A 12,624-nucleotide genomic window follows, 5' to 3' on the forward strand; every position below is an offset into this window, starting at 1 on the left:
ACCACCACCACAAAATGATTCAAGTCATTATTCTAATGGTGACTGGGAGTATCACCAAGGAATGGAAGAGCATTCACCCTCACATCCCAGTTTCTCAATTGACAATCCTTCATCACTTAAATATGCCTCAACACAAACCTCCACGAGCCAAAGACTCTCAAAACTTGAGTCCATGTTTAACAGGATGGTGGAGGAAGGTCAACAATATTGGAGGGAACTAAAAATCCTTTCTCAGGAGATAGATAAGCAATTGGAGGAGGACACAGATAAACGCTTAGAACTACTAAGCAAGGGAAATAAAGACCAACTGACAGATGTGAAGGATAAAGTGGAAGAGCAAGATAAGGAGGCCACTGCATCAAGTGAACTTTCAAGGAAGAATGAGGTGGTTGAACCTGAAACTGCACTTGAGATAACAAGAGAACATGAAGACTCACAGCTCTCACAAACTCCCCTGGACCAAAACGCCTCAACACTTGACTCCATGATTGAAAGGTTTGAAGAGGAGATGAAGAAATGTTGGGAAAATCGACAAACCTCCCCCATGATAGAGCTATTAAAACAAAAGTTGGGTGCAAGGAAAGGAGTGGAGGAGCAGGAAAGTGAGGAAGTCATTTTAGAGAATTCACACTCAAGTGAAGCAGAAAATCACATGAAGGAAAGGCTCGTGGAACCACCAATACAAGAGGCCCTTAATGAAGAAATAACTCCAATAATCACACAGCAACCATGTCTTGACATCCAAGAAGTGAAGGCAATTGACAAAAGCACCAAGAAGAGGATTGTGACCAAGATACCAAGGACAACATTCATGAGAAGGTCAACTGCAAACAATCCTCCCCCTGATCCAGCAAGCAAGCTCAATCAAGCTGTATACAAAAGGAGGCTTGTTGAAAGAAGACCAAGACAGGGGACAATAACTGAAACTTCTCCCCTCTTAGAGTCATTTCTCTTAACAAACTGGAAGAAGAGGAAGAAAGTAAAGAACAACATGCCAACAGTAGGTAACGTTTCTCTTCTATGCTTTGTTTTCTTTCTTTACTTTGTTTAAATTCAATAAAACGGCATATGGTTACAATCTAAGTTTGGTGTTGCCCTGCAACAAATTGTTCTCAATATTTTTGGATGATTGCATCAAAATCAAAAATGAAAGTGACACACCAAGATTCTAAGTTTGGTGTGCCACTTATTTTCTATGCAATTTATTCAAGCAACACTACTTGTCTGCATAATCATAATGCATCTGCAGTTTTATTTGTCTCTTTTAATTTGACACTTTTTCATTCTGCTTTCTTTAGTCATTTTTTTTCAGTTTTTAAATGCTTTTAATTTAGTTTGCTTAGCTACTGTGTTTGTTAATACATTACCAAGAGAGCTTTATTCATGGCAAATCTTGGCTTGGTGATTGTATTCAACAAATAACAGTTTCTCTTGTTTAGTTTTAATTCAAATAAATTGACATATGGTTGCATTCTAAGTTTGGTGTTACTATGCAACAAAATTTGGTTCCAATTCTTACAAGATACTTGCATTAATTCCAAGTGAAAGTGTCACACTAAGTTTGGTGTGCCACTTATCTTTTATGCAATGTATTGTGCACATCTTCTTATCTATGCAATCAAAATGTCTCTGTCTCTTGTGCCTTGATTATTATCTTTAATTTTGCTTGCTTAGAACACATGTACTACTAACTTTTCATTGTGTAAGACATTCATGATCCATCTTAGCCCCATAGCCGTTGTTCTAATTGTTGCTTGAGGATGAGCAAGCATTTTGAGTTGGCAAGGGAAAGAGGAAGAATGGGAGGAAAACGACAACAATAGAGAAGATGAGCTACAAGGTTGTAAAGTTCCTTTTCCTCTCATTTGTTTCAAGCACTATAAACTGCATGATTGTCTTTACCTTCTCTGTATGCATGTGTGTATGAAAAGGCATAGTTTGATTTCTAAATTGCAACATGGTGCTATGTCATTATGATTACCAACTTGAGTTTTGTGAATTCAAAAGCAACAAAGTATCATGATCATAAACAAACAAGGCATTAAAGAAGATTTTAGCATGTGCATAAAAGTATTGGAAAGCTAGTATGTTTGATTGTTGCTTAACTGCATTGGATTTTATTTAATTGAAGTTTTCATCTAGGACATTTTGTGAAATCTTTTGAAAATCATGAAAACCTTGAAGAAGCAAATACAATTAAAGCAAGAAAAGAAAAAGGGAAAGAATGAGAAAGTTGAAGGCTCTGAGTACCAATGGCAATCTATTTGCTAAGTACTTGTGGTGTTTATGTATCAAGCCAAATGCTTGAAAACAAAACACTTAGAAGTCAAGGCTAGGCTCAAAGTGCAAAAGCACTCCCTCAAAGCTCAAGGCTCTGAGCATCAATGATTAGAGAGTCAAGAAAAGAAAAGAAAATGAGCTTAATGAAGTCCTCTAATCAATACTTGTGGTGCTTATGTATCAAGTGGTAATACTTGAAAACAAAGCATTTAGAAGTCGTAGCTTTGTTATCAACTCATGGGGCAAAGCACCCAAAAGGAGAAGCTAATAAAAAAAAAAAAAATCAAAAGCTTGCTTCAAGGAAGAAATATAAAAGAAAGATTTCATAAATTGAGCTAGATGGAAGCATCAATCATTTACATTTCTTTTGTGATTGTAGCATGCGTAGAAAACTAGCTTACCATGAACATTGAGTTGCTATTCTTCTTGCCTTGGATTGTCAATCTTTATTGCATGATTCTTTTCTTGCTTGGGGACAAGCAAGGTTTAAGTTTGGTGTTGTGATGACATGTCACCATGTCATGTTTTTCTATGCTTTTTCATACAAGAAATTTATGATTAGTGCTTAAATATTGCATTCTTTGGTGCTTAAATGGTACATTTCTTTGATCTTTTGATTTGATAAACTTTGTAGGAAATAAGAAGAAAAAGAAGCAAAAAGAGCACAAAATAAGCTAAAAAGAAGAAAAGAGGAATTTTGGGCACACTTTGAAGTTGGAGCACACTTTGGAGGCTTAGGCCACGCTTCTAAAAGCGTGACCCATGACCAAATCAAGGAAGAAAAGCGTGGCTCAAAACAAGGAGGAAGAGAGGACAAAAACTTTGGGTGAAAAGTTAGCCTCAAAGTTAGACCCCTAACTTGGAGGCTAACGTGAGAATTGGAAAATCACCCAGGGCTACTCCACGTTTGCGCCAACGTTAGCCCCCTAACTTGGAGGCTAACGTTGGCATGAAAAATTTGTCCCAGGGTTGCTCAACGTTTGCGCCAACGTTAGCCCCCTAACTTGGAGGCTAACGTTGGCGCCACACACCACAACAGCTTGAAGGGGTATACTTCCAACAAGAATAACATGAGCTACAGAGCTCCAAATGAGGTGATTCAAGAAGCATTGGAAAGTAGGAATCAAGAGCTTTCCAAGCATATATGGCAATGCATGGTGGACACTAAAATTGAGGGAGAAAACTGCCCCGCAATGTGCATAAACGAACATGGTGGCAACCTGCAGTGAGGCCAACTGACCTCTGCACCTTCAACGGAGTATAACTCGAGCTGTAGAGCTCCAATTGATGCGCTTCCAACGGCAATGGAAAGTAGACATTCAGAGCTTTCCAACAATGTATAATAGTATGGGGTGGACAATACATTTGAGCCTCCAGAACTGGCGTTTTCGCCAACGTTTGAGGGCTAACGTTACCTCAAACGCTGCACACCAAAGCCAGCGACCATGCCCTCTTCAAATGATCATAACTTGAGTTGTAGATGTCCAATTGAAGTGATTCCAAGTGGGTTAGAAAGCTGACATTCAGAGCTTTCCAACCATATATGATAGTCTATATTGGGCATAAAATTGGCAACATGACAAGAGGACAAAGTTGGCGCCACAAGCATTCAAGGCAAGGCCAACGTTAGGGTCAAAGTTAGCCCCCTAACGTTGGCACCAACGTGAGTGGCAGAAAGTGATGCTTGCTGATATGAAAAGTTGGCCTCAAAGTTAGACCCCTAACTTTGAGGCTAACTTTGAATCCAACTTTGCAAAACTCAACCCGTTCAATTCGGTTCCTCTTCAAACTCCAAGAGCAATCAACCAAGGCCTTATCAACCAAATTCCATCAAGAGCAAGGGCCCAATTGACACCACTCAGAGGCACAAGATAGTTAGAATAGAAATTTCATTTTAATTGTAATTTGTTTTGAATTTCATTTTCATTTTGTAGAGATGCTTATAAATAGGCATCTGTTTCATATTTGGAAGGAGGCTGGCTCCACTAGGGAGCATTAGGAGTAGTAGTAGAGAGCTCTCTCTTTAATTTTCTTGTCTTTTTTTGAATCTTGGGTGGAGAATTGAAGGTGTTCTGTTTCATTCTCCCTCTGAGATTTCTCTCTGCTTTCTTTACTGCTTAATTGAATCTAATTTTCTGTTAATTGCTCTTCATCTACTCTTGCTGCACTTTACATTTCTTTAAATTCTTTGCAATTGCTCTTGTTGGATCTAGGAAGGCATTGAGATCTAGACTTGGTTATCTAGTCTCTTGGGTCCTGAGATCTTAATTTCAATTTTACATTCTCTGTTTGTTACTTTTCATGTTTATTTACATTTCTGTTTTGGTTCCGAATCAATCGAATCCATCTTTTACTTCTCTGCTTGTTGCAATTTAACTTCTCCTTGTTTAAATTCTGCAAATCCAATTCCCAATTCCCTTTACAATTTCATGCAATTTAAATTTCTTGTAATTTAAGATTCTTGCAATTTACATTTCTTGCTCTTTAAGTTTCAGTTTCATTTACTTTCTGAAATTTAAATTCATTGCAATATTTACTTTCTGTTGGTCACTCTTCACACAATTCACCAATGTTAGCTTGACTAAACTAATCACCCATTAAAGTTGCTTGATCCATCAATCCCTGTGGGATCGACCTCACTCCCGTGAGTTTTTATTACTTGATGCGACCCGGTGCACTTGCCGGTTAGATTGGTGTTATTTTGGGAGAGATTCTTGTCTCCACCAAAATAAATGCCATCAAGTTTTTGGCGCCGTTGCCGGGATTGATTAGATCAACAATGATTAAGTGGGTGAGAAGTCTAGATCAAGCATTTTCTTTATTTTTGTTCTCTGTTCTAAGTTGAAACCAAGGTGTTTGAGTTATTGCCTCACTAAGAAATTCATCTCTGAGATATGAACTTCAATTTTTCTTGGTGTTGTGTTTTACAAAATTCAAATGGAGTTCAACTCATCTTATGATCAAACAAATTTTATGGGATATTACCCACCATCACCAATCTCTAATGGTGGTTGGGAATATCACCAAGAAACTTCAAATTTTGGGCACTCCAATTCATGGAGCTATGCTTCAGAAACACAAGATGAGCAAGAAAATCATATGGGATACCAACCACCACCACAAAATGATTCAAGTCATTATTCTAATGGTGACTGGGAGTATCACCAAGGAATGGAAGAGCATTCACCCTCACATCCCAGTTTCTCAATTGACAATCCTTCATCACTTAAATATGCCTCAACACAAACCTCCACGAGCCAAGACTCTCAAAACTTGAGTCCATGTTTAACAGGATGGTGGAGGAAGGTCAACATATTGGAGGGAACTAAAAATCCTTTCTCAGGAGATAGATAAGCAATTGGAGGAGGACACAGATAAACGCTTAGAACTACTAAGCAAGGGAAATAAAGACCAACTGACAGATGTGAAGGATAAAGTGGAAGAGCAAGATAAGGAGGCCACTGCATCAAGTGAACTTTCAAGGAAGAATGAGGTGGTTGAACCTGAAACTGCACTTGAGATAACAAGAGAACATGAAGACTCACAGCTCTCACAAACTCCCCTGGACCAAAACGCCTCAACACTTGACTCCATGATTGAAAGGTTTGAAGAGGAGATGAAGAAATGTTGGGAAAATCGACAAACCTCCCCCATGATAGAGCTATTAAAACAAAAGTTGGGTGCAAGGAAAGGAGTGGAGGAGCAGGAAAGTGAGGAAGTCATTTTAGAGAATTCACACTCAAGTGAAGCAGAAAATCACATGAAGGAAAGGCTCGTGGAACCACCAATACAAGAGGCCCTTAATGAAGAAATAACTCCAATAATCACACAGCAACCATGTCTTGACATCCAAGAAGTGAAGGCAATTGACAAAAGCACCAAGAAGAGGATTGTGACCAAGATACCAAGGACAACATTCATGAGAAGGTCAACTGCAAACAATCCTCCCCCTGATCCAGCAAGCAAGCTCAATCAAGCTGTATACAAAAGGAGGCTTGTTGAAAGAAGACCAAGACAGGGGACAATAACTGAAACTTCTCCCCTCTTAGAGTCATTTCTCTTAACAAACTGGAAGAAGAGGAAGAAAGTAAAGAACAACATGCCAACAGTAGGTAACGTTTCTCTTCTATGCTTTGTTTTCTTTCTTTACTTTGTTTAAATTCAATAAAACGGCATATGGTTACAATCTAAGTTTGGTGTTGCCCTGCAACAAATTGTTCTCAATATTTTTGGATGATTGCATCAAAATCAAAATTGAAAGTGACACACCAAGATTCTAAGTTTGGTGTGCCACTTATTTTCTATGCAATTTATTCAAGCAACACTACTTGTCTGCATAATCATAATGCATCTGCAGTTTTATTTGTCTCTTTTAATTTGACACTTTTTTCATTCTGCTTTCTTTAGTCATTTTTTTTCAGTTTTTAAATGCTTTTAATTTAGTTTGCTTAGCTACTGTGTTTGTTAATACATTACCAAGAGAGCTTTATTCATGGCAAATCTTGGCTTGGTGATTGTATTCAACAAATAACAGTTTCTCTTGTTTAGTTTTAATTCAAATAAATTGACATATGGTTGCATTCTAAGTTTGGTGTTACTATGCAACAAAATTTGGTTCCAATTCTTACAAGATACTTGCATTAATTCCAAGTGAAAGTGTCACACTAAGTTTGGTGTGCCACTTATCTTTTATGCAATGTATTGTGCACATCTTCTTATCTATGCAATCAAAATGTCTCTGTCTCTTGTGCCTTGATTATTATCTTTAATTTTGCTTGCTTAGAACACATGTACTACTAACTTTTCATTGTGTAAGACATTCATGATCCATCTTAGCCCCATAGCCGTTGTTCTAATTGTTGCTTGAGGATGAGCAAGCATTTTGAGTTGGCAAGGGAAAGAGGAAGAATGGGAGGAAAACGACAACAATAGAGAAGATGAGCTACAAGGTTGTAAAGTTCCTTTTCCTCTCATTGTTTCAAGCACTATAAACTGCATGATTGTCTTTACCTTCTCTGTATGCATGTGTGTATGAAAAGGCATAGTTTGATTTCTAAATTGCAACATGGTGCTATGTCATTATGATTACCAACTTGAGTTTTGTGAATTCAAAAGCAACAAAGTATCATGATCATAAACAAACAAGGCATTAAAGAAGATTTTAGCATGTGCATAAAAGTATTGGAAAGCTAGTATGTTTGATTGTTGCTTAACTGCATTGGATTTTATTTAATTGAAGTTTTCATCTAGGACATTTTGTGAAATCTTTTGAAAATCATGAAAACCTTGAAGAAGCAAATACAATTAAAGCAAGAAAAGAAAAAGGGAAAGAATGAGAAAGTTGAAGGCTCTGAGTACCAATGGCAATCTATTTGCTAAGTACTTGTGGTGTTTATGTATCAAGCCAAATGCTTGAAAACAAAACACTTAGAAGTCAAGGCTAGGCTCAAAGTGCAAAAGCACTCCCTCAAAGCTCAAGGCTCTGAGCATCAATGATTAGAGAGTCAAGAAAAGAAAAGAAAAATGAGCTTAATGAAGTCCTCTAATCAAATGCTTGTGGTGCTTATGTATCAAGTGGTAATACTTGAAAACAAAGCATTTAGAAGTCGTAGCTTTGTTATCAACTCATGGGGCAAAGCACCCAAAAGGAGAAGCTAATAAAAAAAAAAAAAATCAAAAGCTTGCTTCAAGGAAGAAATATAAAAGAAAGATTTCATAAATTGAGCTAGATGGAAGCATCAATCATTTACATTTCTTTTGTGATTGTAGCATGCGTAGAAAACTAGCTTACCATGAACATTGAGTTGCTATTCTTCTTGCCTTGGATTGTCAATCTTTATTGCATGATTCTTTTCTTGCTTGGGGACAAGCAAGGTTTAAGTTTGGTGTTGTGATGACATGTCACCATGTCATTTTTCTATGCTTTTCATACAAGAAATTTATGATTAGTGCTTAAATATTACATTCTTTGGTGCTTAAATGGTACATTTCTTTGATCTTTTGATTTGATAAACTTTGTAGGAAATAAGAAGAAAAAGAAGCAAAAAGAGCACAAAATAAGCTAAAAAGAAGAAAAGAGGAATTTTGGGCACACTTTGAAGTTGGAGCACACTTTGGAGGCTTAGGCCACGCTTCTAAAAGCGTGACCCATGACCAAATCAAGGAAGAAAAGCGTGGCTCAAAACAAGGAGGAAGAGAGGACAAAAACTTTTGGGTGAAAAGTTAGCCTCAAAGTTAGACCCCTAACTTGGAGGCTAACGTGAGAATTGGAAAATCACCCAGGGCTACTCCACGTTTGCGCCAACGTTAGCCCCTAACTTGGAGGCTAACGTTGGCATGAAAAATTTGTCCCAGGGTTGCTCAACGTTTGCGCCAACGTTAGCCCCCTAACTTGGAGGCTAACGTTGGCGCCACACACCACAACAGCTTGAAGGGGTATACTTCCAACAAGAATAACATGAGCTACAGAGCTCCAAATGAGGTGATTCAAGAAGCATTGGAAAGTAGGAATCAAGAGCTTTCCAAGCATATATGGCAATGCATGGTGGACACTAAAATTGAGGGAGAAAACTGCCCCGCAATGTGCATAAACGAACATGGTGGCAACCTGCAGTGAGGCCAACTGACCTCTGCACCTTCAACGGAGTATAACTCGAGCTGTAGAGCTCCAATTGATGCGCTTCCAACGGCAATGGAAAGTAGACATTCAGAGCTTTCCAACAATGTATAATAGTATGGGGTGGACAATACATTTGAGCCTCCAGAACTGGCGTTTTCGCCAACGTTTGAGGGCTAACGTTACCTCAAACGCTGCACACCAAAGCCAGCGACCATGCCCTCTTCAAATGATCATAACTTGAGTTGTAGATGTCCAATTGAAGTGATTCCAAGTGGGTTAGAAAGCTGACATTCAGAGCTTTCCAACCATATATGATAGTCTATATTGGGCATAAAATTGGCAACATGACAAGAGGACAAAGTTGGCGCCACAAGCATTCAAGGCAAGGCCAACGTTAGGGTCAAAGTTAGCCCCTAACGTTGGCACCAACGTGAGTGGCAGAAAGTGATGCTTGCTGATATGAAAAGTTGGCCTCAAAGTTAGACCCCTAACTTTGAGGCTAACTTTGAATCCAACTTTGCAAAACTCAACCCGGTTCAATTCGGTTCCTCTTCAAACTCCAAGAGCAATCAACCAAGGCCTTTATCAACCAAATTCCATCAAGAGCAAGGGCCCAATTGACACCACTCAGAGGCACAAGATAGTTAGAATAGAAATTTCATTTTAATTGTAATTTGTTTTGAATTTCATTTTCATTTTGTAGAGATGCTTATAAATAGGCATCTGTTTCATATTTGGAAGGAGGCTGGCTCCACTAGGGAGCATTAGGAGTAGTAGTAGAGAGCTCTCTCTTTAATTTTCTTGTCTTTGTTTTTGAATCTTGGGTGGAGAATTGAAGGTGTTCTGTTTCATTCTCCCTCTGAGATTTCTCTCTGCTTTCTTTACTGCTTAATTGAATCTAATTTTCTGTTAATTGCTCTTCATCTACTCTTGCTGCACTTTACATTTCTTTAAATTCTTTGCAATTGCTCTTGTTGGATCTAGGAAGGCATTGAGATCTAGACTTGGTTATCTAGTCTCTTGGGTCCTGAGATCTTAATTTCAATTTTACATTCTCTGTTTGTTACTTTTCATGTTTATTTACATTTCTGTTTTGGTTCCGAATCAATCGAATCCATCTTTTACTTCTCTGCTTGTTGCAATTAACTTCTCCTTGTTTAAATTCTGCAAATCCAATTCCCAATTCCCTTTACAATTTCATGCAATTTAAATTTCTTGTAATTTAAGATTCTTGCAATTTACATTTCTTGCTCTTTAAGTTTCAGTTTCATTTACTTTCTGAAATTTAAATTCATTGCAATATTTACTTTCTGTTGGTCACTCTTCACACAATTCACCAATGTTAGCTTGACTAAACTAATCACCCATTAAAGTTGCTTGATCCATCAATCCCTGTGGGATCGACCTCACTCCCGTGAGTTTTTATTACTTGATGCGACCCGGTGCACTTGCCGGTTAGATTGGTGTTATTTTGGGAGAGATTATTGTCTCCACCAAAATAAATCCCATCAGTGCTATGGAAATCGGTCCGGTTCCAGGTACAAGTTCAATGCTGAATTCTATCTCTCGCTGAGGAGGAAACTCAGGTATGTCGTCCGGGAAGACATCAGGAAATTCCTTCACCACTCGGATTTGTTCTAAGCTTACTTCACTATCATTTGAGCTAGCCGCTAACAGAACGTACCCCTCACAATCACTCCCGTCTAAGGTAACTCTTACAGAATTCAGATATAAGGTATATGACAAAAATGGTTTAATATCTAAACTATCAGACGGAATAACAGCAGTTCTTTCAAAGCAATCAAGGAAAACATGATACTTAGATAACCAATCTAACCCTAGAATAACTTCTAAACCACATAGAGGCAAACAGATTAGATTATGTATAAAAGTTCCTAGTGTCATTTATGCTAGTAGCTCAGAAAATAATTTTTAGAGATGTTTTTACGAGTGTTCCGATACACCTAGTTTTAGTAGTTGTACACCAGAGATATTTTAATATTATTTTAATCCACCTCCAAGCCAACCAATCACAACTCACCCTACACCCCCAAAACCCCCAAGGCTGCCTCATTTGCTCATTGTGGCCGAAAATCACCAAGAGAAAAAGGAGAGAAAGTTCTTGGTTCATAAATCTTCAAAGCTTGATTTCTTCTGAACTAAAACTCAAATCAAAACTCCGATTTCACCAAAATGATCCTCTCTTCTTCCTCTACATAACCATGTGACTTATCAAGGCTGGAAATAAGGTGAGATGGCTGTCTCCCTCCCTTTTCAATTCGGTTTTCAAGGAAAACCATGTAAACATGTGTTTTCTTGATGTTTTTCCTTAGGAATCATGCTTAACTTGACTTGAGGGCCAAGTAACGTTAATTTCCAGCAACTCTAAGGTGAGAAATACCTTCCTAACATGCTGAGTGAGATTTGGTCAGTTGGGAGTTTTTGGATTTAAAGTTGTTCTTGATGTGTTTTAGGAGGAAAAAGTGCTTTAAGAACACTTCAAAGAGTAACCGGATTTGGAGCAGCAAATCAAGGTAGGGTTTGACGAATTTAATCTTGATTGATTGTGTTTGGGTTGTGTGATTATGATATGGTTTGGCTGTGCTTGAAATTGATTGTTTGTAAGAGTAATTCTAGTTGAAATTTTGGTGAAAATTTGATGAAATTTGATGAAATTCAAGCTATGAATGTGTGTTCTTATGGCTGCTGGAAAACGAAACCCTAGAGCTTAAATTGGGGTTCAATTTGTGTTGAAATCATGTGAAAAAGATGGGGTTTTAGTGGCTGGGAATTTATTATGAATTTTGGTAAAAATCGGTTGCTGAAAAGATTGAAAAACGTGTAAAAACAGAGAAAGAATTTGAAGAATATACGAAGAACACGAAGAACACTTTGAGTGTGGTGAAGAACATTGAAGAACACCTTTTAGATCTTAGAAAGGGCAAGGAAGTAATTATTTTGGTGTTTAAGGGGTTATTTGGTAATTTCTGAAAGTTAGGGTGGTTAAAGTAGAAATATTAAAAGTTACGGGTGGTAAAAAGTGAATTTTAAAGGTTAAAAGTAAAAGGTAAGTTAATTTTCGAAAATTTAATAATAATAATAAATAATAATAAAATAATAAATAATAATATTTAATTAAAAATAATATTTTAATAAAAATAATAAAATAATGCGAAAAAGGCAGTTTTCTGTAAAAGCTTTAGAAAGACAACTTTAAGCGCAGAATCTCATAATTACCTTCATAAAACACTTAGGGAGTGGTAAGAACATATTAGTGAGGCAAAGATAAATAAAAGATAAAAAGTTGAAGAAAAGATAAAAAACGAAGAAAAAGTTTGTAAAGTTTTAATGACAGAAAAGCAGACAGACATTAGTGAACGAACTAGGGCAACATAGTTAGTCCTTGAGTTGCGACTAGGGTTAGGTATTGTATGAAAAGTTAAACTGTTTCAGTATAGACTTAATGAACCTATACTTGGGACAGGCAAACTATTCATACCGAGATTTACATAAGCTTTAAATACGTACGTTAAGCAGAGAAAAGAGTAACCAGAGCAGAGTAAAGAGATACAGAGAACAGAGTAACCAGAATAGAGAAAAGAGATCAAGAGAAAAGAGTAATTTGATAAAGATGGTTTGAATTAAGATGTTGTAAAAGTGAAAGATGTAAAGTTTGTACAGAATGATTGAACAGAGAAAGAAAGAGGTACTGCATAAGAATGTGA

At 37.3% G+C, this 12,624-nt stretch overlaps 1 protein-coding gene across 1 annotated transcript; it reads right to left on the reverse strand.

Moving 5' to 3' along the window:
* Positions 1–10,354: 10,354 nt before the first annotated feature.
* LOC130934205 (uncharacterized) lies at positions 10,355–10,804 on the reverse strand. Its single transcript, XM_057863792.1, has one exon. It carries the CDS (start codon positions 10,802–10,804, stop codon positions 10,355–10,357), a length of 450 nt encoding a protein of 149 aa, XP_057719775.1.
* Between the last annotated feature and the right edge of the window lie 1,820 nt (positions 10,805–12,624).

Source organism: Arachis stenosperma, chromosome 6, assembly GCF_014773155.1.
Source record: "Arachis stenosperma cultivar V10309 chromosome 6, arast.V10309.gnm1.PFL2, whole genome shotgun sequence".
Lineage (NCBI taxonomy): Eukaryota > Viridiplantae > Streptophyta > Magnoliopsida > Fabales > Fabaceae > Arachis > Arachis stenosperma.